General features: G+C 37.2%; 2 protein-coding genes across 2 annotated transcripts in view; both read left to right on the top strand.

The window, feature by feature from the left end:
• The first annotated feature begins 57 nt into the window (after positions 1 to 57).
• LOC311286182 (transitional endoplasmic reticulum ATPase) lies at positions 58 to 20,676 on the top strand. Its single transcript, XM_084402284.1, has 19 exons — positions 58 to 288; positions 1,186 to 1,297; positions 3,977 to 4,149; positions 4,312 to 4,454; positions 5,604 to 5,734; positions 5,818 to 5,949; positions 6,027 to 6,129; positions 10,258 to 10,391; positions 10,472 to 10,607; positions 12,992 to 13,104; positions 14,130 to 14,294; positions 14,992 to 15,114; positions 15,894 to 16,041; positions 16,134 to 16,198; positions 17,074 to 17,252; positions 17,320 to 17,449; positions 17,515 to 17,673; positions 18,480 to 18,631; positions 19,028 to 20,676. The coding sequence occupies exons 1-19, from the start codon at positions 266 to 268 to the stop codon at positions 19,122 to 19,124; spliced, it is 2,418 nt and encodes an 805-aa protein (XP_084258410.1). The 5' UTR covers positions 58 to 265; the 3' UTR covers positions 19,125 to 20,676.
• Positions 20,677 to 21,717: 1,041 nt separating this feature from the next.
• The window catches only part of ndufb7 (NADH:ubiquinone oxidoreductase subunit B7), a 3,749-nt gene continuing 114 nt past the window's right edge, over positions 21,718 to 25,352 (top strand). Inside the window, exons 1-3 of the mRNA XM_084401642.1 lie at positions 21,718 to 22,021; positions 23,866 to 24,034; positions 25,277 to 25,352. The exon at positions 25,277 to 25,352 is cut by the window's right edge and continues 114 nt beyond it. Of these exons, the coding sequence (XP_084257768.1) occupies positions 21,910 to 22,021; positions 23,866 to 24,034; positions 25,277 to 25,352 (357 nt within the window). The 5' untranslated portion in view covers positions 21,718 to 21,909. The remainder of the gene's footprint in view (positions 22,022 to 23,865; positions 24,035 to 25,276) is intronic.

The raw sequence follows: 25,352 nt of genomic DNA, 5'->3' as shown, positions 1-25,352 counted from the left end.
ACTTTGAAATAGTTTGACAATTCCTCAGTGTTTTGTGTCCATGTGCATGTAACGTGCACAGAATATGATTTATACGCGAGGGGATGGGTTTCAGACGTGCCACACACACACACACACACACACCTCGTCGGCATGGAGCATGCGGTCAGCGAGAGCGCTGCACTGAACTGAGGACTGCCCACTCGAGCGGGACTCCTGACCTCTGGGATAAGGATAGGCTGGTTTGTGTTCGTCTCGACCCCAGAACAGGCTCTCTTCCTCCGCCATGCCCGCCGCTGGAGCCTCAGAGTGAGTGCACACGCTGAGCTTTGGGTGCGGGAGTGTGTTTGTTTGTGTGTGTGTTTAGACTGTGTAGGTAACATTCGTCTAAAACACGATCTTTAGTTAAATATTTCAGATCGTTGTAGAGTGTTATAGTGTTTATAAGGATCTTTTTCTGCTGATTCATAAGGTTTGATCGTGAAAAGTAATGTGTGTGTGTGTGTGTGTGTGAGTGTGTTTGTTTTGGTAGTTTGATCTTGGCAGTAGACATAACTTTGCTCTAAAAACAGACCAGTGTCACATGAAGAAACAGGAGACCAGACAGCAGTGTGTGTGTGTGTGTGTGTGTGTGTGTGTGTGTGTGTGTGTGTGTTCACATTAGTGCGATCAAGAACTGTTTTCATGTTTCATTCTCATTAAAACTTGGTTATAAAATGGCTTGAACCTTATGGACCAATATACTGCATTTTTCTCAGTTTTATATTATTGATCTGTTATAAATAATATATATATACACTATATAATTGTTATATTTACAGTATACATATATTTGTTATACAGTGTCTATATATATATATATATAGTGTTTTCTGACTGAAACCGTTCCCACAAATTGACTTTTGCATTTAAAATGATTTAATTCTGCCAGTTTCTGGAAGTTGATGAGTATAAAGTGACATTTTATGTGGTCTGTTGTCACTGTTCTTGTGCTGTTTAGTGTCATATTATTGTGCAGTCTACTGTAATATTTATATGCCATGATTTTCAATATGACTGATTCTGAAGAAAGATTCAGAGAAACAACAGCGGTGAGTTCTTACACATGTGCTGACTTGGCTTTTGTAAAGAGTCGTGCATGTACTTCCCTGTGTATTATTAATGTTGTGGAAAATTGGATTGTGTGTGTGTGTGTGTGTTGAACAGTCCAAAGTCGGAGGATTACTCCACTGCTATTCTGAAGCAGAAGATTCGGCCGAATCGACTGGTCGTGGATGAAGCCACCAATGAGGACAACAGTATTGTGTGCTTGTCACAGGTAATGTGTCTATGGTTGTGTGTGTGCTTCCCGCACTCTTAGAAAAATAAGGTTAAAAAGGTTTTTCTTTTTTTTTTCTTACAGCGATGCTATAGAAGAACCGTTTTCGGTTAGCCAAAGTACCGTTCAGTGAACAGTTCTTATATAAGAACCATTGTTTTCTTCTTGTGAACTTTTGTGCAATGGAAAGTTTCCATAGATGCCAATAAAGAACCTTTATTTTCAGGGCTTGACATTAACTGGTTTGCTCAGCAGTCGCTCTTGGCTAGTGCTTTTCAAAGTTACAAGCCACAATTTTGACTTCGATACCATGGGGGAAATGGGGATACCATGCCAGATAGATATATTTTTGTTTTTGTCAAGTAAGTTTTATTGGAAGACTTTTTTATTTTTATTTTTTTAAGATGAATTTACAATCTTACAGATGTCTCTTTACCAATAATACATAATAATAATTATTAAAAACAAACATATAAACAAACCATCCCATCCCCGCCCTGTTTGCATTGACTTGAAAAGGTATGATGAAGGAATGTTAAACCGTTACATTAACAAAACTGTGCATTAATCCACTTGGTTTCCATCAAGATAACAGCTAAAATGGAGGCAGATTGTGTCAAACTGCTCAAATCCTCCCTTCAAACAGTCTCTAATTTGTTCCGAATGTACAGTAGAAGACATCTCTCCAAGCCATAACTTGACAGTAGGACATTTACACATTCACATTTAGTCATTTAGCAGACGCTTTTGTCCAAAGCGACTTACAATTTAGGACTAAATTAAGCGAGTCACCGTGAAGAGGCAAAAACAACGCAAGAAGTGCTCAAAATACAAAGTTCAGGCATTGTTCAGCATAAGCCCGATAAGGGAGGATTAAAGGAAGAGGAAATCTTTTTTTTTTTTTTTTTATGAGGTTAAGTGCTCACACTTAAACTTGGCAGAAGAGCAGGAGCCTCCTTTTTCTTCCAGAACAACAGGAGTAACTTCTTGGCCGTAATTAAACTAGATTCTAGCAGTTGGTGCTCCTGACGATGGATGCATGTGTTCAGAAAGTCCCAGAATGATGAGTGCCGGGTCCGGCTGCATTTGCACCCTAAACGTTTCTGAACGCACATCAAAAAATTTCATTCCAATAACTCTGCATCTTGGAGCAAAAAAACAAAACAATGGGTCGAAACACTTCTTCTTTGAATAACGCAGTCTGTGAATGACCTTAAATGAATAAGGCAGTGTCTGGAACTGATAGAATGTTCATTAATATCTTTTAATATCTTCATAATCTCTTCTGCCAAGTTTCCTCAGAAATTTCCACTTTATTATAGTTCTTTCTCCCAGTCCTCCTTAAGAAATCTTGTAGAGGGAGAATTAAAGGATTGCAGCAAGTTATACATAATCGATAATGCCTTTTTACTTCCTTTACACTGATCAAGACATTTATCAATAATTGAGGGTGATGTAATATCCAATGAAGGTGTATGAGCACGCATATTATACATAATCTGCAGAAATAAAATTAAAAAAGACTCTGTGGAAGTTTAAATGTCTGTTGCAGTTGACTAAAGGATGCCAGAACCCCATCAAAGAAAAGATCTCCTATAGTACGTATACCCAGTTCTTCCCATTGCGTAAAGGTCCCATCTAATCTCGATGCCGTAAATGATGGATTCTTAGTCATAGGAGTTAGAAATGAAAGGGACTTTATCTTGAAATGTTCTTTTATCTGTTTCCAGATCTGATGTATATTCCCAATTATGATATTACTATTAAAGATGGAATGATTCAGAGTTACGGGAGAGAGAATCAGCGCTCCCGGATTGTAGGGATAACACTGATCACAAATTATTTGGAGACAATCTGGAGGAACTCTATGATCATCCAACCACACTGAAATGTGTCTGATGTGAGAAGCCCAGTAATAAAGACGAAAGTCTGGGGGTGCCGGACCTCCCTCTTGTTTAGGTTTACAGAGATGCGGCGCCTTAACTCTGTGATTTTTGCATCCAAATAGATATTTGTATTATATATTAGGCATAATTAGGCTGCTGTCACTTTAAGACCGGACGCACTGATCCATTGTACTGATACACACGTGTTTCTTTCTCAACTGTTTACATTCACCTAAAACAAGACTTCCATTTTGACATTATTTTGTGTGTTTTTGACTGTTTAATCGCAATAAGCAGCGAAAAATAACTCAGTTTAGTGCTGAGAGGAGGCTTTATGTGACGCACTTTGGGTGTGAGAGCAAAATGATGTGCAATACGCACAATCCCATGCCCAAATTCAAGGCCTGTAACAGCAACAATATTCATCCAGAGCAAATGAAGCGAGTGAGTGAGGAGAGGCGGGTTTGTGTGTCGCACAACAGTAAATAAATGCTGACTCGCTGTCGGAGAGATGAGAGAGAAAGAGCAGCTGGTATCATGTGTCTGATCTGCGGAAAATGAGTATTGGCGAATATGAGTAAAGCAGCGTTTCAGATATGTATCGAAAAATCTATATTTTTGACAACACTACATTGCCTTTTTAAAAGAAAACAATTGAAAAAGTATATTATTTCTAAAATTCAACCCACCAAAGTGGCTAGTAGGAGTGACTGCGTAAAATCCAACTGGCGGGTGTTAATGTCAAGCCCTGTTTATTTGTAATAGTGTGTGTGTGTGTGTGTGTGTGTGTCAGGTTAAGATGGAGGAGCTGCAGATGTTTCGTGGAGACACCGTGGTGCTGCGCGGTCGGAAACGGAGACAGACGGTCTGCATTGTTCTCACTGACGAGACGTGTGGCAACGAGCGCGTGCGCATGAACAGGGTCACACGCAACAACCTGCGCGTGCGTCTCGGTGATGTCATCAGGTGACATCATGATGACATCAGGCTTTACTGCTGCCCCTGCATTTCCCAGCAACACCATTACATACATTCATTTCAAACTGTTTCTCTCTAAGTGTTAAAGCTAAATCTACTGTGGTACTCACACGTGTGTGTGTGTGTGTGTGTGTGTGTGTGTGTGTGTAGTATCCACGCCTGTCCAGATGTGAAATATGGGAAGCGCATCCACGTTCTTCCCATTGACGACACTATCGAGGGGCTGACGGGAAACCTGTTCGATGTTTTCCTGAAGCCGTATTTTCTGGAGGCCTACCGACCGGTCCACAAAGGTACACACACACACACACACATACACTCAGTCAGTCAGTTCTGCACACGGGTTTAGGTTTGATAATGAGTGTTTGTTCTGAATCTGCTTTGAGCTTTAGATTGACATTTGAACAGCTGGGGTTTAGATAAGAAGCAGGTTTAGGAAAGGATTAGACGATAAGCCAGGGTTTTTGTAATATGTTTGCAACATCTTTATTTTGCACGCTTATTACCAGAAAGGTTTGGAAAGACGCATATTCATCGCATCCATCACTGCAGATTTATTGAGGAACTCAATGCCAATAATTTGAAAATATTGGCCAATTAATCTGCCGATTATTATTATTTTACTAATATTTTTAAACTATTCTAGTATTTGTTTATGCTTTGATTAGCTTTTAATTTGATATTTTCAGTTTTCATTTTCATTTTAGTTTGTAATGTTATGCCGTTTTTTTATATTTTCATATATTTATTTCTATGTATTTTCCATCACTGCCAAATTGAGGAATTTCAATCAAACAAACTTTCAATCAATGCCAATATTTTCAAAATATTGTCCAATTAATCTGCCAATTATTATTTTACTATTAATTTTTTTACTTTTAATTTTATTATTAGTTTGTAATTTATGCCATTTTTTTATTTTTTATTATTGTATTATTAATTAATAATTTCAAATTATTGGCCAATTAACCAGCCAATTATTATTTTACTAAAAAATATATTTCTATTTATTTCAATATTTTTAAAAGTATTTTTTATTTCAGTTTTATTACTTCAGCTTATTTTATTTTGATTAGCTGACAAGAAAACCTTTCTCTTTTTTTTTCCTTGAAGGTTTTTCATCTGATATTTATAGTTTATTCTACTACAGCTTTATTTCAATTAATAAAACATGATTTTCAATACTTTCAGTTCTGTTAACAATAACAATGCTTTATTTAATATTTTATTTTGATTAGCTGCCAGGTAAACCTTTTTTTTTTTTTTTTTTACTACAGCTTTATTTCAATGAATATTTTTTTTGTAATAGTTTTCTTTTTGTTAACAATAACAACAATGCAACAGAGATGGACTAGATTACTACACACCCGCTGGTCTACACAACATTTCCCATTATGCACCAGAACTGAACATGATTTAGTGTATTTTGACTCTTTCCGCAGGCGATATTTTCCTGGTGAGAGGAGGCATGAGAGCAGTGGAGTTTAAAGTGGTGGAGACAGACCCCGCCCCTCACTGCATCGTTGCCCCGGATACCATCGTCCACTGCGAGGGAGAACCAATCAAACGAGAGGTGAGTGTGAGGTCATCACACCTGTACGCTTTCTCCATTGTAGCGCTACACCACGTGATGATGTGATATGTCGCCGGTGTCAGGATGAGGAGGAGAGTCTGAATGACATCGGGTACGATGACATCGGGGGCTGTCGGAAACAGCTGGCCCAGATTAAAGAGATGGTGGAGCTTCCTCTCAGACACCCCGGCCTGTTCAAAGCCATCGGAGTGAAGGCAAGAATCGCACTATATAACACTCATCTAGACATCATGTCCGTTTCTAAAGAAAATCCCTCGCTGTGGTTCCTCAGCCTCCGAGGGGGATCCTGCTGTACGGTCCTCCCGGGACGGGGAAAACACTGGTGGCTCGAGCTGTAGCCAATGAGACGGGAGCTTTCTTCTTTCTCATCAATGGTACAAACACAGAGTCTGGCACTGAGAGCGCTAAAAGACACTTAATATTATCAAACTGACTGCACTGACATCAAATTTTTTTTTTTTTTTTTTTTTACACTTGAATGTGGGCGTTTCGTAAAAAAAAAACATTTTGAACAAAAAGCTGAGAAAATCTTTATTTTTATTTATTTTTTTAAACACTTGAATGTGGCCGTTTCGTAAAAAAACAACATTCTGAACAAAAAGCTGAAAAAAAAAAAAAAAAAAATTTAAACACTTGAATGTGGCCGTTTCGTAAAAAAACAACATTTTGAACAAAAAACTGAGAAAATCTTTTTTTTTAAAACACTTGAATGTGGGCGTTTCATAAAAAACAACATTCTGAACAAAAAGCTGAGAAAATCTTTTTTTTAAAACACTTGAATGTGGCGGTTTCGTACAAAAACAACATTTTGAACAAAAAGCTGAGAAAATCTTTCTTTTTTTATTTTTATTTTTTTAAACATTGAATGTGGCCGTTTCGTAAAAAAACATTTTGAACAAAAAGCTGAGAAAATCTTTTTTTCTTTTTTTTTTTAAAAACACTTGAATGTGGCCGTTTCGTAAAAAAACAACATTCTGAACAAAAAGCTGAGAAAATCTTTTTTTTTCTTTTTTTTTTAAAAACACTTGAATGTGGCCGTTTCGTAAAAAAAACAACATTCTGAACAAAAAGCTGAGAAAATCTTTTTTTTTCTTTTTTTTTTAAAAACACTTGAATGTGGCCGTTTCGTACAAAAACAACATTCTGAACAAAAAGCTGAGAAAATCTTTTTTTTTTTTTTTTACACTTGAATGTGCCCGTTTCGTAAAAAAACAACATTTTGAACAAAAAGCTGAGAAAATCTTTTTTTTAAAACACTTGAATGTGGCCGTTTCGTACAAAAACAACATTCTGAACAAAAAGCTGAGAAAATCTTTTTTTTTTAAAACACTTGAATGTGGCCGTTTCGTAAAAAAACATTTTGAACAAAAAGCTGAGAAAATCTTTTTTTTAAAACACTTGAATGTGGCCGTTTCGTAAAAAAACAACATTTTGAACAAAAAGCTGAGAAAATCTTTTTTTTAAAACACTTGAATGTGGCCGTTTCGTACAAAAACAACATTCTGAACAAAAAGCTGAGAAAATCTTTTTTTTTCTTTTTTTTAAAAAAAACACTTGAATGTGGCCGTTTCGTACAAAAACAACATTCTGAACAAAAAGCTGAGAAAATCTTTTTTTTTTTTTTTACACTTGAATGTGGCCGTTTCGTAGAAAAACAACATTTTGAACAAAAAGCTGAGAAAATCTTTTTTTTAAAACACTTGAATGTGGCCGTTTCGTAAAAAAACAACATTTTGAACAAAAAGCTGAGAAAATCTTTTTTTTAAAACACTTGAATGTGGCCGTTTCGTACAAAAACAACATTCTGAACAAAAAGCTGAGAAAATCTTTTTTTTTCTTTTTTTTTTTAAAAAACACTTGAATGTGGCCGTTTCGTACAAAAACAACATTCTGAACAAAAAGCTGAGAAAATCTTTTTTTTTTTTTTTACACTTGAATGTGGCCGTTTCGTAAAAAAACAACATTTTGAACAAAAAGCTGAGAAAATCTTTTTTTTTATTTTTTTTTTTTTAAACACTTGAATGTGGCCGTTTCGTAAAAAACAACATTTTGAACAAAAAGCTGAGAAAATATTTTTTTTTATTTTTTTTTTTAAAACACTTGAATGTGGCCGTTTCGTAAAAAACAACATTTTGAACAAAAAGCTGAGAAAATCTTTTTTTTTCTTTTTTTTTTTTAAAACACTTGAATGTGGCCGTTTCGTAAAAAAACAACATTCTGAACAAAAAGCTGAGAAAATCTTTTTTTTTCTTTTTTTTTTTTAAAACACTTGAATGTGGCCGTTTCGTAAAAAACAACATTTTGAACAAAAAGCTGAGAAAATCTTCTTTTTTTTTTTTTTTACACTTGAATGTGGCCGTTTCGTAAAAAAACAACATTTTGAACAAAAAGCTGAGAAAATCTTTTTTTTAAAACACTTGAATGTGGCCGTTTCGTACAAAAACAACATTCTGAACAAAAAGCTGAGAAAATCTTTTTTTTTCTTTTTTTTTTAAAAAACACTTGAATGTGGCCGTTTCGTACAAAAACAACATTCTGAACAAAAAGCTGAGAAAATCTTTTTTTTTTTTTTTTACACTTGAATGTGGCCGTTTCGTAAAAAAACAACATTCTGAACAAAAAGCTGAGAAAATCTTTTTTTTTCTTTTTTTTTTAAAAAACACTTGAATGTGGCCGTTTCGTACAAAAACAACATTCTGAACAAAAAGCTGAGAAAATCTTCTTTTTTTTTTTTTTTTACACTTGAATGTGGCCGTTTCGTAAAAAAACAACATTTTGAACAAAAAGCTGAGAAAATCTTTTTTTTTATTTTTATTTTTTTTAAACACTTGAATGTGGCCGTTTCGTAAAAAACAACATTTTGAACAAAAAGCTGAGAAAATCTTTTTTTTTCTTTTTTTTTTTTAAAACACTTGAATGTGGCCGTTTCGTAAAAAACAACATTTTGAACAAAAAGCTGAGAAAATCTTTTTTTTTCTTTTTTTTTTTAAAACACTTGAATGTGGCCGTTTCGTAAAAAAACAACATTCTGAACAAAAAGCTGAGAAAATCTTTTTTTTTCTTTTTTTTTTTTAAAACACTTGAATGTGGCCGTTTCGTAAAAAACAACATTTTGAACAAAAAGCTGAGAAAATCTTTTTTTTTCTTTTTTTTTTTTAAAACACTTGAATGTGGCCGTTTCGTAAAAAAACAACATTCTGAACAAAAAGCTGAGAAAATCTTTTTTTTTCTTTTTTTTTTTTAAAACACTTGAATGTGGCCGTTTCGTAAAAAACAACATTTTGAACAAAAAGCTGAGATAATCTTTTTTTGTCTTTTTTTTTTTTAAAACACTTGAATGTGGCCATTTCGTAAAAAAACAACATTCTGAACAAAAAGCTAAGAAAATCTTTTTTTTTTCTTTTTTTTTTAAAAACACTTGAATGTGGCCGTTTCGTACAAAAACAACATTCTGAACTTTTAAAAAGCTGAGAAAATCTTCTTTTTTTTTTTTACATTTGAATGTGGCGGTTTCGTAAAAAAACAACATTCTGAACAAAAAGCTGAAAAAAAAATAAAAAAAATTTAAACACTTGAATGTGGCCGTTTCGTAAAAAAACAAAATTTTGAACAAAAAGCTGAGAAAATCTTTTTTTTTTTGAACACTTGAATGTGGCCGTTTCGTACAAAAACAACATTCTGAACAAAAAGCTGAGAAAATCTTTTTTTGTCTTTTTTTTTTTTAAAACACTTGAATGTGGCCGTTTCGTAAAAAAACAACATTCTGAACAAAAAGCTGAGAAAATCTTTTTTTTTCTTTTTTTTTTTTAAAACACTTGAATGTGGCCATTTCGTAAAAAAACAACATTCTGAACAAAAAGCTAAGAAAATCTTTTTTTTTTCTTTTTTTTTTAAAAACACTTGAATGTGGCCGTTTCGTACAAAAACAACATTCTGAACTTTTAAAAAGCTGAGAAAATCTTCTTTTTTTTTTTTACATTTGAATGTGGCGGTTTCGTAAAAAAACAACATTCTGAACAAAAAGCTGAAAAAAAAATAAAAAAAATTTAAACATGTGTTTAACAAAACATGTTTTTTTTTAAAAACACTTGAATGTGGCCGTTTCGTAAAAAAACAACATTTTGAACAAAAAGCTGAGAAAATCTTTTTTTTTTTGAACACTTGAATGTGGCCGTTTCGTACAAAAACAACATTCTGAACAAAAAGCTGAGAAAATCTTTCTTTTTTTTTTTTTTACACTTGAATGTGGCCGTTTCGTAAAAAAACAACATTTTGAACAAAACGCTGAGAAAATCTTTTTTTTAGAACACTTGAATGTGGCCGTTTCGTACAAAAACAACATTCTGAACAAAAAGCTGAGAAAATCTTTTTTTTTTTTTTTTTAACTTTTATCACTCATTATGAATATCAGAAATATTCAGCCCCTTTCAGATACATTCATGCATGCAACATAAACATACATATATAGAGAAATATATAATGTTATGAATAATGTTCCCCAGGTCCTGAAATCATGAGCAAACTCGCAGGGGAGTCTGAGAGCAACCTGAGAAAAGCTTTCGAGGAGGCGGAGAAAAACGCCCCTGCGATCATCTTCATCGATGAGCTGGATGCGATCGCTCCGAAGCGAGAGAAGGTGAGGAGAGGCGGGTGTGTGTGTGATGTGACTCTGGACGGTCTGCTGTGTGTCAGAGGTGTAATGGCTGATGTGTGCAGACTCACGGCGAGGTCGAGCGCAGGATCGTGTCTCAGCTGCTCACGCTGATGGACGGCCTGAAGCAGCGTGTTCATGTGGTGGTGATGGCGGCCACCAACAGACCCAACAGTGTGGATCCCGCTCTACGCCGCTTCGGTGCGAACACACACACACACACATGCACATATAATAGACATTCATGCCGGCTACTACGTTTTTGCTACTATATTTGGCTACTACATTTTTAAGTTACCGGCCATTCAGAACTTCAAAACTATAAAAATAAACCAGATTAATCCAGTTTATTTCTTTCTTTTTTATTCCTTTTTCTTATATATTTATAGATATTTTTTTCTTATATGTATGAATATTCATTTGATTCAATTCAAAATTGCTTTATTGGGATGACTGTAAATAATACAATATTGTCAAAGCTTGGAATACATAGAAATTAATTATGAAATCCCCCAAAAATTATATATATATTTTGATATTTTTATTAAAACAAAATCCTATCATCCAGCATCTCCTCCTTCCTCTTTCACCCTCACCCTCATCCTTTTCACCAAAAATGTGTTTTAGATGGACAGATCAATACAGTACAAAGAACATAAAAAAGTAGGATGTTGGAAAATCACAGTCTTTTCTGTTAACCAAATGCTTTTTAATCTACGCTGTTGCTTCAATGCAAGTGAACAAGCGCGCCGTTATTTGTTGCGTTGTGACTTTAAAGGGTAACTAAACCCCTGGTCAGAGCCTGACTCCACCCACTGGCAATATTTGAAAAATGCTAGAAAAGTGGGCAGACCCCAGCGGAGATAGAGGGGACGAACCGAGGGCGGGGCTGAGCGCGGGGGCGTGCATTGAGACCCTGCAGTGACGGATTAATTGACAGCTGCTGTCAGACTCTAAAATGGAGACTGACTGGAGTGACGCAAGTAGCTGTGCAACAGAGCGATCATTTGAGGTCGAGGACTTTTCTCCCCCACCTTCACCTGAAGTGGAGGAGGGCGAATTGTCCGCGGACACAGCAGGACCAGAACCTTATCAGTTCGAGCCGCTGGCTCAAATTGCGGTCTTAACTCCCGAATCGCGATCGGCATCCGACGATGCTAGCGAAGCAGCCGCGCACGGGAGAATGGGGCCAGTGTCTGAGCGCTATTTTTATTCCTCACAGGGTCGCAAGACGACGTAAAGTACATGCATCTGATGAGTTTTATCGAGTTGATGTCAATAGCGCGCGCTTTCCGTATAGCTGCTAGCAGCTATTCATATTTTGCCGCTATGTGAAAAAATCCAGTAAAATGCGCTGGCGCGTTTGTCGACCCCAGAGGATTAACTTTTGCCTAACCGTAAATTGTGATTAAAATATATATGATCACTCACCTCAAGACGCCGCTGCGGTGGTGGAGTCCATGCAGGAGGACTCAGAGCAGCGTTTGGCACTGCATTGCTTTTCAGCGCGAGCTGTGTGGAGAAGCCCATTTCCACCTCTATCGCGTTGGAGAAGCAATCCCGCGTAAAATGCAGGTTTCACACTTGAGCTCTAGGCGGGAACTCACGGTCTTCCAGGCCAAGTGCATGCAACCACTGTCGCCTAATTTCCAAATCTGCTGGAAAACTATGCAGTCCAGCAGTGCTGTTACAACCAGCAACACTACACCTACGTACCATCCTGACCACTGTACTAAATACAGATAAATCTACGCTTACTCGAAGCTATCCTAACTGATGCAATACTAACGTTATGCTACTAACAAACTATGCTTCTAACAATACTACACTAACAACTATGCTAATAATAAACTACCTAGGCTACAAGAAATAATATAAATGACTATATAAATGCTATGCTAAATAGATGCTAAAAATACTCTACCCTGATCGTTTTCAATACTCGCAATTCCAACTCCTGACTCGCTACAGTGGTTTTGACGCAACAAGATGTTTTTTATACTGCCAGGGGCGTGGTGAGCTCGTACCAAGGGCGTGGTGAGCTGGAACCTGCTTACGTCACGCAGTACCGCTTACGTCACGCAGTACCGCAACATCCAATAGGAAAATTCAACTGCAGTAGCCACCGTTCAACCTGAAGAGGGCAGCACTCAGACGTTTTTACACCATATATTGTAGAATTAAAACACTTTATACCCAAATGTCAAAGAAGTTACTTGAATCAATGAACAGCACTAATAAAGACCCATTCTTACAGATCATTAACTAAAAAAAGTTGGTTTAGGGTTTAGTTACCCTTTAATGTTCAAGTAAGCCAGATATTAGCAGATTCTGCGCAGTACGCTGTATTTAATATATCACGGTGACTCACGAGTTCAGTATTTGCTCTAAATCTGTGCAGATTTGGTTTACACGAACTTCCCCAGCAAAGTGAGTAAACATAATAAAGCAACACGCCACATTGGCCAGTGATTTTTACCAGCAGTTGGCGGGTTTGCGGGTGTTAAATTGAAACCCCGAATGGCCCAAAACGCACTCTCTAAAGAAAGGTCAGCTGTAAGTGTTGGTTTGTCTCCTCTCTGCAGGTCGTTTTGATCGAGAGATTGACATTGGCATCCCTGATTCCACCGGCAGGCTGGAGATTTTACAGATTCACACCAAGAACATGAAACTATGGGAAGATGTGGACCTGGAGCGGGTGAGAACCAGAGAGTGATGGAGGTCTAATTCAGGGGTTTTCCCAATCCCAGTCCTTCACCTCCCCGCTCTGTCTCTCTTATCGGTCATGCTCAGTTGAGGGGTGTGTTACATTCAACCGTTAGTGCACTGCCTAGTGGACTTCCAAGGGTATTCAACCATCTTAAGTATCTAATCCGAAACAGGTGTGTTTATGTGGCTGTTCGTGCGAGTAAAGTGTGTGAGACACGACAGTTACAAGTCAGTGATGACTACGGGTTGAATAAGACAAAAATAAATGTTTAATATAACGAAATATACACATGCATATTAAATGAAAGCATGGTAATTTATTTACAGAAGCATATTATGGCACCTTAAACTCCTCTAATGTGCGCGACTTAAGTTAAGGGAGTTTTTTAAAGTCCCCCTGTGGTGAAAATCCAGCTTTTAATGCTGTTTATGTGTCTATGTGGTGTTATTAATATGCTTTAAGACAAACCATGTGTAAATTCATAAGTCGACATCATTGCTGAGTATTTTCAAAGACAGTCTCAAAAACACGGTTTGAAATCGCTGGTGTTTCTGATGTCACAAACTACCTTGTAACCAATCAGATCAACGTGTGATCGTCAACGAGTGGATCTCTGAGCTGAGTGAGTGAGTGAGTGAGTGGAGGCGGGGCTCATTTGCATATTCATAGAACCGCGTATACTAAATGAGGCAAGGGTGTTGAGTTATATTCAAGATATTTTAAGGCTTGACTTTTAAATATGTTATTTTGGTGATCAAAGATGAGTTTTAAGGGATAAAATGATTGACCACAGGGGGAATTTAAGTGAAAATGGATATCCCGTGTTTAAGGATTAGTGAACACTGCATAGGGACCCTGTCAATCGGGACGCACCCGAGTTCATGGCGCGAGATCATGATCTGAATCAGGTGTTAGATAAGAGAGACATACAAACTGTGCAGAGCGGGGAGGCGCGATGAGCCCCTGGTTTTATTCATGTCTAGATATCTCATAACTGTCTCTGTGTATGACAGATTGCGGCTGAAACGCACGGGCATGTGGGAGCAGATATGGCCGCTCTGTGTTCAGAGGCAGCGCTGCAGGCCATCCGCAAAAAGATGACCTTAATCGACCTGGAGGACGACAGTATCGATGCAGAACTCCTCAACTCACTGGCCGTCACCATGGATGACTTCAAGGTCAGCTTCAGCGCTCACACACTCGGAAGCAGACGACCAATCTCTTACTCAGATGTTGCTCTTTCATTGATCCACAGACATGACAGAGATCTTGATGATGCATTTAATTATCAATTTTTATCAGATGTTTCTGCTTAAATTCGTTGGGAGAAATGAAAAGAGACAAAATGAGAAAAATTAATGAATTCACTTGAGGGAGAGATGTAGTAGGAAGCCACTAAAGGGCCATGGTGATAAAAAAAAAAAAAAAAAAACGGATGGGAGGATGATTTGTATTTCAATCCATTCTCTCACAAAACTTTTGTGATGAAAATAATATGAGATGGAAGGAAAAACTATATTTCAGTGCTTTTGCGAGCAAATGAAAAGCTTCTCTGGGGGAAAGCAATAGTTCTGCAAGCCAACGCAGAAGCATTTAAACTATTTTTCCTACCGTGGGTTTAATGTTGTACATTTATTTTTATTACAACCATGTTTTTTCTGGGTTTATTGTCATACTCCAAACTGTAAATACACTTATTTATCTCTTTTGGAACTCATCGTTTGAGATTACTGGGGTCTTTTTCCCTCACAATAAATCATGTGTCTTAAGCAAAAGTGTTCATTTGCTTTCCATTTATTGTTCTGTTTGTCTACCGGCAACAGTTGACACATTCGAGAGATCTCATTAGTGAGCAGCATCTGTTGTCTCTTCCAGTGGGCTCTCAGTCAGAGTAACCCGTCTGCGCTGAGGGAGACTTTAGTGGAGGTTCCTCAGGTGAACTGGGAGGACATCGGAGGACTCGATGAGGTGAAGCGAGAGTTACAGGAGCTTGTGCAGGTAAACCACACACACACACACACACACTAACAGGCAGGGCCACACCTGCCAATGGCTTAAGAAAATGTATTGGGTGTCTGTGTGTGTGTAACCACACGTTTTAAACTTTAAACTAATTTAAACTTCAAACTACTTGAAACTTAATTCAAACTTTCTGGTCCAAACTTTCTCAAGCCAACTTAAAGTTTGTCTCGACGAACTTTTTAATCTCCTTATTAAAGTTACAAAAGTTATTCTGTCAATTCAGCAATGAGTGATTGTTCTTTGTCTTTTGTTGTTTGATTAACATTAAAAATGCAGACGCGAACGCACGGATCCAATATACTGTTACACATGCATTTTGTTTCTCAACTGTTTACTCTCAGTTGAGACATAACTAACTATGGACACTTGCTAAGACGGCCATTTTGACATAATTTGGTTTGAATATGTCTGTTCAAGAGCAAGATATGAAAAAGCGCTCAATTAAGTATTGGCTAGCTGAGACGTGTATTACTTCTGATGTTTGCACACAGAAAACTTCCCTCAAAGCAAGTAATGACCTGAGTTCCCATCATCTGAAGCTTAAATATTTAAATTGGCAAAGCTTGAACTTCCATCATGATGCAGCACACATTCATAAAAATGTTACTGGCCATTGACACCGTTTCACATACTCACCAACACTGATTTTTACTCATTTGGCGCTTGGCGAGTGTTACTTTTAGGCCCTGCAACAGGTATGAAGTGGCCGTTCATTCTCTTGCTCACTTTCTCTCTCTCTCTCTCTCTCTGTTAAGTATCCTGTGGAGTATCCGGATAAATTCCTGAAGTTTGGAATGACTCCATCCCGAGGGGTTTTATTCTACGGTCCACCTGGTTGTGGCAAAACCCTACTAGCTAAAGCCATTGCCAACGAGTGCCAGGCCAACTTTGTGTCCATTAAAGGTACGTGTGTGTGTGAGAGAGAAGAGTGAAGTTAAAAAAGCATAGGATGAGTGTGTGTGTGTAATCTGTTCCATATTTTGCATTGATTGCAGGCCCAGAACTGCTCACCATGTGGTTTGGTGAATCAGAGGCAAACGTCAGAGATGTGTTCGATAAGGTGAACAAACTCCTGCTGTTTTACATGTGGTTTTAACATCATCATGCTTCTCAAATGTGTTTCCTCTTTCCCGTGACCACTTGCGATTCTTCAAGAGAAGAACTGACTACATACACACTATTGTTGAAAAGTTTGTGGTCAGTAATACTGTTTGTTTTGAAAAGAAGAGTCGCATTACCAACCAGGCTGTCGCTAAATGGTAATATTGTGAAATATGATTACAATTTAAAATGTTTTCTATGTGAATGTATTGAAAAGTGTAATTTATTCCTGTGATCAAAGCATTCAGCATCATTACTCCAGTCTTCAGGGTCACATGATCCTTCAGAAATCATTCTAATATGATGATTTGATGCTCAAGGAACATTTCTGATTATTATCAGCGTTGAAATGGTTGTTGTTTAATGAAGTCTGGAAAGCGTGGAAGTGTTTTTTTCAAGATTCTTTGAAGAGAAAGTTCAAAAGAAGCATTTATTTGAAATATAATCATTTTAATTTATAGTAATAATAGTAATATAGTATAAAATATAGTCATAATTTTATAATTTTGTAACATTATAAATGTCTTTTACTGTCACTTTTGATCAATTTAATGCCTCAAGAAACAAGAAATCTTAAATTGACCCCAAACTTTTGAAAAGTAATGTATATAATATACTAACTCACTCTTTTACAGCATGTTAATAAAAAAAAAAAAAAGTTTTGAGTGATATCCAGACACATTATTCTTTACACTATAACTGCAGTGTGGCCAAACGTGCTTTAACCTGTTACCTTAATGTTCCACTCAAAGCGTTCTGAACTCCGTTTAGAATTTAGAGACTGCATTCTCACTCAAACTGTGTCACATGCTGCTTGTGTTGCCGTGGTAACAGGCCCGGCAGGCGGCCCCGTGTATCCTGTTCTTCGACGAGCTGGACTCCATCGCTAAATCCCGAGGGGGGGGAGCTGGAGACGCAGGGGGAGCGGCTGACCGGGTCATCAACCAGATCCTGACCGAAATGGACGGGATGAGCGACAAGAAGAACGTCTTTATCATCGGCGCCACCAACAGGTAAAAAACAACAACATGAGAAGTGCAAGTGAGGAAGGGAGTCAAATCCCGTCTGTTGCTCTTACAGGCCTGACATCATAGATCCTGCAATCCTGAGACCCGGCCGCTTGGACCAGTTGATTTACATCCCTCTCCCTGACATGGGCTCTCGCTCCGCCATCCTACGCGCAAACCTCCGCAAGTCCCCAGTGGCTAAGGTCATTCTCACACACACACACACACATCTCCATATGAAGCCCCCCTCTAACGGTGTGTTCCTCAGGACGTGGACCTGGCGTATCTGTCCCGGATAACGGAGGGCTTCTCGGGAGCAGACCTGACGGAGATCTGCCAGAGAGCCTGTAAGCTGGCCATCAGAGAAGCCATCGAGGCAGAGATCCGTGTGGAGAGACAGCGCCAGGAGCGGAAGGACACTGCTATGGTGAGTGTGTGTGTGTGTGTGTGTGAGTGAGAAAAACACTGTATCCAGCCGTGTGTGTGTGTGCTGAACACGGATTTAGAGAGAGCGGTAAAGTCCTGGTTTCCTAAAGGACAACTGACTGTTTTATAAGCTGGTCTTGGCCAACAGCAACGCACAACTCAATGAAAAACACACATGCGTAAAGAAGAACACACACAATGAATGTGGCGACTGTTGGAATGGAAATATTTTTTGTTAGTTAAAAGAATATTGTTGTTTGTTTACTCGTCGTTTTTGTGAGTAATTTAAGATGAAGAAGCAACATTGATGTCAGATTTTATTACTAATTTTAAAAATTGTATTAAAATAATCTTGACAAAAAGAATAAAATAAAAATTTGTCATGCCTTAAAGTAGCTTGAATGTAACTCGACACCCTTGCCTCATTTAGTATGCACGGTTCTATGAATATGCAAATGAGCCCCGCCTCCACTCACTCACTCAGCTCAGAGATCCACTCGTTGACGATCACACGTTGACCTGATTGGTTACAAGGTAGTTTGTGACGTCAGAAACACCAGCGATTTCAAAGCGTGTTTTTGAGACAGTCTTTGGTTCACTGCAGTTTTTAGGAGAAAATACTCAGCAATGGTGTCGACTTATGAATTAGCACATGGTTTGTCTTAAAGCATATTAAAAACACCACATAGACATATAAACAACATTAAAAGCTGGATTTTCACTACACATTTTATATTGTGTGTTTAGAGTGTGATATACAAACACGTGATTCATACCTGTGCATTATATCTTCATGACTGTTTCCAGGACGATGATTATGACCCGGTGCCTGAGATCAGGAAGGATCATTTTGAGGAAGCCATGAGATTTGCTCGTCGGTCTGTTAGTGATAACGACATACGCAAGTACGAGATGTTTGCTCAGACTCTTCAGCAGAGCCGTGGATTTGGGAACTTCAGGTACTCGAACACATACACACACAAATCAACATGCAGCAATGCTACAGTTTCTAAATGTCATAATCATTTGCTAACAAACAAGTATTCATTACTTCAATACGCTCATTGTTTCTGCATTAAATTATTACATTGTTTAAATTAATACATTTTTTACTATCTGTGATTTTGTATATGTACATTTCTGAAATGCATAACTTAGTTTCCTCTGATAACAGATCACTGTGAATTGTAATGTGGACTCGTGTGTTTTCTGTAAAGCTGCTTTGAAACGATGTGCATTGTGAAAAGCGCTATACAAATTAAATGTGAATTGAATTGAAATCAAAGGTAGCTCATATCATACCTCGTTTTGTGGTGTAAATAATCTCTTTCTTTCATTCTTTGCCTCGTCGTCAGGTTTCCTACAGCGGCTCAGTCAGGTGGAGGTCAAGGGTCAGGCCAAGGCTCCGGGGGTCAGTTCAGAAATGATGGAGATGATGACCTCTATCAGTAAATCAAGGTCAACTCTCCTCGACCAGCCCAACACCTGAGAGAAGAGACGAAACTCACTTGTGACTGAAAATAAAGAGACAAAAATGAAGAATATGGGCAACCAAACAGTTTATGGGCCCCGTTGACTTCCGTAGTATATTTTTATATTTTTTCATACTGGAAGTCAATGGGGTCCAACAACAGTTTGGTTGCCCATACTCTTCAAAACATCTTCTTTTGTGTTCAACAGAAGAGAGAAACTCTTACAGGTTTGGAACAGCTTGAGTAAATGATGACAGAATCTTTATTTTTGGGTGAACTGTTCCTTTAATAGTAGAAACAAACAATGTTTGTTGTTTTTTTTTGTTTGTTTTTCTGACAGGGATTATAATCTCTTTTAGTTCTGCGAGAAACAAATGTCAGAAATATTGAATTGAATCAGTGGTGTAAATGTAATTAGTTCCTGTACTTAAGTATATTTTTGGCTACTTAGTAGTTTGACTGAGTCAAAGACTTTTACTCTCTACATTTTTAAATAAGTAAATGTACTCTTTACTCCAATACATTTGTGATGAGTAATGCAATTACTTGTTAAATTATGCATGGCACCTAACTTTTTCTGCAGCAGTTTATTTCTGCTACAAAAGAAGTGATATCTCCATCTACAGGGAATTGAAGGTAGTATATTTTGTGCATTTTAGCCTTGTTCACAAACACTTGTGGCCACTTTACATGAGTGCGAGTGCATTAGCAGGTGTTTCATACATTAGATGAGCACATGAATGCAGGCAAGTCCAGTGCAAGTAGGCTTTGACTACTTAATTTTACTTAACATTAGTTTATTTATCCATTATACTGAATATAACTTTTTGAAGGATATTGGTTTACTTATGCTCTTTTTGAACACTTGAGCTTAACTGAGACTTGAGTGTCTGTAGATGTTTAAGAGGCTGTTGTGTTGATCTTGATTCATTGCAATTTTGAAGTGTTCAGTTTTATTTTAAGTGAATAAACATGTGATTGCTCTCCTCAGAAAGTTTCATGTTTCATGTCACTGGCATGTCTCTTAGGTGTTAAGGATTAGTGCATCTTTGAGCCGTCTTAATAACTGTTAAAATCAGATACCATAATCTCCGGTTTCACAGACCAGGCTTAAAATAGTCCCAGACTAAAATGCATGTTTGAGCCGTTTTAACTGAAAGCATCTTAAAATATGTCAGTGCCATTGTTTTGTATCAACATGCACATCGTTGTTGTTGTTTTTTTTTTCTAAGGCAAGTACATATATAAAAGCTACTTAAATGTCCTAATTGAACTAAGGCCTAATCCTGACTTAATCTAAGCCCTGTCTGTGAAACCAGGCCTAAGATTTTTACTCAAGTCGTATTGGAATTGGTGAATTGTACGGTTTACTCCAGGTCCTTTACTTTTCAGGTACTCTTTACACCTCTGAATTTTAAGCCTATTATTCACATTAAATTATAAGTTGATGCTGTTAAATACATGTGTTGATGTGATTGTGTGTCTGACGGTAATAATAAATTATGCCCCCCTGCCTGCTCTTATATTTAGCCTAATTCAAGGGTGCCTGATCTTGTTCCTGGAGATCTGCCTGTTCAGATCCAAGCCTGATCCAACACCTGTTTGTAAAATTACCGTACTTCTAAAGATCAGTTAGCTGGTCCAGTTGTGTTTGATCAGGGTCTTAAATGTCACCATAATGTATTTTCAAAACGAGACCGTAATCTCAACTTTGTTTAAAAGGTTTAATTAACTTAACAAGCTCAAGTAAATATTTGCCGCCTAAATCCTTACTACAAAACAAATTTGCAGATCCTGTCGTCTGCCATCTTTTAAGAATCATAAATGCATCCATGAACACATTAAATGAAGAGAACCAGAGCGAGTCGACACTGACCGTTAGTTTTTGAATTTCTGTGGCAGACGCATGAGCTCATCAGGTAAACAAAATTAAGTCTGTTTTATTAAAGTCCCTCTGTAGTCAATCATTGTATCCCTTAAAACTAATCATTGATCACCAACATGACTTACAAATTTAAATGTTATTGTCCTTGGAAAAAAATGTCTTCATGTCTTAAAATAGCTTGAATGTAACTTGACACCTTTGCCTAATTTAGTTCTAGTAAGGTTCTATGAATATGCAAATGAGCCCCGCCTCCACTCACTCACTCAGCTCAGAGATCCACTCGTTGACGATCACACGTTGATCTGATTGGTTACAAGGTAGTTTGTGACGTCAGAAACGCCAGCGATTTCGTTTTTGAGACTGTCTTTGGTTCACTGCAGTTTTAAGGAGAAAATACTCAGCAATGGTGTCGACTTATGAATTTAAGCCAAGTTCAAGTTACATGGTTTGTCTAAAAGCCTATTAAAAACACCACATGTACATATAAACAACATTAAAAACTGGATTTTCACCATATTTATTATTGACGAGGGCAGACAATTGTGTGTTATGTTAGTATATAAACTGAAATCTAACGTCCACGCAATACATGTAACGTGTGATATGAACATCAGCGATTTATTTTCGAGTTAATCTTTGACAGCCTTTTAGGGAGATCTCGAGTCGGAACGGAATCATTGGTGTCGAGGGCGTTCAGGAGAGTTTTACGCGTTGCGCGTGTTTACTTCCGGCGCAGACCGGAAGCTTCAGCTGGTTTCTGGAGGTGACCGAATGGCAGTGTGAAGAATTGATTTGCTTTCTGCATTATAAGCGGTATAGTAGTTCTCTGTAGCTGGACGTGAAGCTGTTTTGCAGTCAGAGGTGAGATACTGCGTTGAGGATGGGGTCTCATCTCGCGCGGAGCTACATCACGGAAAGCGACGTGACACCGGACCCGCGGAAGCCGTCGGAATATGACCCGACTCTGGGCTTCGGCGAGCGGAAGGAGAGAGGTGACACACACGACCGCTCAAACACACTTCATTTTCACACACTATCCCTCAACGGCAGGGTTTATTAACTCTCTAAATATGAACCGCGATCTTTAGGTCAGAGTCCGATATGCCACTAAATGTGTCTGTCTAGTTCTGAGTTCTGAGTGTTTGTTGGGTTGGTGTCATTACAACTCAACTTCATGTAGAGTTGACTAAAGAACATTGTTTCCAAAAAACACAATGCATTTGCAGTTTTATGCTAATAAACTTAATGTGATGTTTTTCAGTCATACATAAATGAAAAAGGTTAGATTTCTGCATTCAAAATCTAGTTTATTATTAACCATTTGTGACCCTGGACCACAAAACCAGTCACATGGGTACATTTTCTGAAATTGAGATGTATACATCATCCGAAAGCGGAATAAATAAGCTTTCCATTGATTATGGTTTGTTAGGATAGGCCTATAGGACAATATTTGACCGAGATGCAACTATTTGAATATCTGGAATCTGAGGGTGCAAAAACATTGAGAATATCGCCTTTAAAGTTGTCAATTTATGTTCACAATTGTGCTGTATTCACTCACAAAAATGAATATTTATATATTTACGATAGGAAATTTACAAAATATCTTCATGGAACATGATCTTTACTTAATATCCTAATGATTTTTGGCATAAAAGAAAAATCAATAATTTTGACCCATACAATGTATTGTTGGCTATTGCTACAAATATACCCGTGCGACATGTGACTGGTTTTGTGATCCAGGGTCACATTTGTGTCTATTAGATTTCATTTGAATAATTATTTAAAAAGCTTTTATTTATCCAACTCGACTTACAAATGATGAGAATGATATAATCACCATATATCTATTCATTGCGAAAACAATTAGTTATTCAGACAAATTGTATGAACTTCGTTAAAGTATGGCTAGCCATGAAACGAGCAACATTGGTTTAAAGATTGAATTGATTTTATTCATGGGGCTTGTATATAAACCTGTTTTTGTTTGTGTATTTTAAACGCAAGTTTATTAATACTATCACAGAGATCTTACCTCTCATTTCATGCGCGACTGACACATATATGCAAACATGACGTTTATTAGTTTATTAAAACGGTGTAATCCAAATGGATGGATGGATATTTTACATGCAATTCAATTACATACAGTCAAACCAACATTTATTCAGACACCTTCAACATTTCTCACATTATCACAGTTTATTCGCTATCGTTTAGAAAATGTTAATAAAATATGTCAAGAGTTATTAAATCAGTGGATATTTCTCTGGTTTTGTCCGTCCTTCTGTCAGACTGTCTCATAAATGAATTATGTTGAATCTCTGTCAGCTGTTAAATTTAACTACACAATTATATAACACCAGTTTAGCTCAACCAATCACCAAGCAATGCTTTATTTAGTTCAGTCTGTGTGTGAAAAGGTCCATTAGCAATTAAAGAAAAAACACTAAAGCAAAACATGATCAAGTGTCGGAATAAATTTTTGTCCCAAATTTGTATTAAATTTACTGGTAGTCACTGTATGAAGAATATTTTGATATAATATGTCACAGTTTACTTTATTTTGCTTTCCTCACTTTCATAAATGAACTATAGTGTCCTGCACACACTAGTACAAAAAAAAAAAATTCAAAATTATATCTGGTGTCTGAATGATATTTAGTTTGACTGTGGATCTGAAATTTATGCCCACATATATATATATATTATCATGTTTTTTACTTTGACTCCAGGTAATATCTTGTTCACTGTTCCTGTCATGTAATAAAAACGGACTGTAAAGTTGAACACACTCTGTGATCACAGCTTGTGTTGTGTTGTGTTTCAGTGATGCTGGCGTCGCAGGAGCAGATGAACCAGGCCATGTTGCCGGTGCAGCAGAGAGATTACTGCGCACACCACCTCATCAAACTCATGAAGTGCAAGAGAGACAACTTCCCCAACTTCCTGGCCTGCAAACACGAGCGACACGACTGGGACTACTGTGAACATCAGGAGTAAGAGACCCTGCGCTCACACACACACAGTCTGGCTACTGTGAGATGCAAGAAGTGCCACTGGGTTTAAACTTGATTTCAAACCAGGCCTGAAAAATCTGCCTTTGAAAGTTCGTTTGGTTCCAAAAGTAATATTATTAACTTCTGCTCACACTAAATTGTCATAGAATAATTTAAAGAGCAACATTTGGTAACACTTTATAACAGTATAACAGTACATTATGCATAATTACATGCAACTAACCCTCAACCAAACCCTAACCCTATAGTAAGTACATGTAGTTGATTATTATTACTCAGTACTTAGATATATAATTACACTGTAACAATGACACCTTAAAATAAAGTATAACCCAACATTTTAGACATTTTTAACATTACCCTGAATAATAATTTTTTTTTTTTTTTACTTTAATTGGTCATTACTGAAAAAAAAAAGAAAGAAAAAAAGTCATTGGAAACAGTCTGTGAGTGAGTGGAGTTCAGCTAGTCATTGTGTCCCGGGCTTAAAGGGATAGTTCACCCAAAAATGAAAATTCTATCATTGTTTACTCACCCTCAAGTTGTTCCAAACCTGTATGAGTTTCTTTGTTCTGCTGAACACAAAGGAAGATATTTGGAAGAACGTTTGTAATCAACAGATCTCGGTCCCCATTGACTTCCATAGTAGGAAAAATATATACTATGGAAGTCAATGGGGACTGAGATCTGTTTGGTTACCGACTTTCTTCAAAATATCTTCCTTTGTGTTCAGCAGAACAAAGAAACTCATACAGGTTTGGAACAACTTGAGGGTGAGTAAATGATGACAGAATTTTCATTTTTGGGTGAACTATCCCTTTAAGAAGAGCAATATTATTATCATTACCCTGAATAATAAAAAAAAAAAAAAAATGTATAATTGGTCATTACTGCACACTGCATTTTTTGTTTTATACTGGTATTACCGAAGTTCTCTGTTTTTAATGTGAAATTTTAAGTAGGCCTACAATTGTCAGTAAGTAAATCATTATAGACTATTAGAAAAACCATTGTTTTCTCAGTGTAAAGAACATTTTAATAATCCGAAGAACCTTTTTCAAAATTAAAGAACCTTTTGTGCCCTTAAAAAGGTTCTCAATGGAACAATCAATGCCGACAAAGAACATTTATTTGAAAGTGAATGTGAACCACATTTCATTCACACTGGTGTATTTCTGAAGATACGATCGTCTTACTGAGTGTCTCCTCCTCTTTTTGCAGTTATGTGATGAGGATGAAAGAGTATGAGAGAGAGAGAAGACTGAACTTGAGGAAGAAGAGGATCGAGGCAAACGCT

Source organism: Rutilus rutilus, assembly GCF_951802725.1.
Source record: "Rutilus rutilus genome assembly, chromosome: 2".
Taxonomy (NCBI): domain Eukaryota; kingdom Metazoa; phylum Chordata; class Actinopteri; order Cypriniformes; family Leuciscidae; genus Rutilus; species Rutilus rutilus.
The sequence above is the reverse complement of the archived record's forward strand: the minus strand, read 5'-3'. Positions and strand labels throughout refer to the sequence as shown.

Bases quoted from the DNA above. Each gene is read 5' to 3' on its own strand.
- LOC311286182 (XM_084402284.1), top strand. From the start codon at position 266: ATGCCCGCCGCTGGAGCCTCAGA. The intron at 17,450-17,514 runs GTCATTCTCACA...TGTGTTCCTCAG, and splicing joins GCAAGTCCCCAGTGGCTAAG to GACGTGGACCTGGCGTATCT. The intron at 18,632-19,027 runs GTACTCGAACAC...CCTCGTCGTCAG, and splicing joins CGTGGATTTGGGAACTTCAG to GTTTCCTACAGCGGCTCAGT.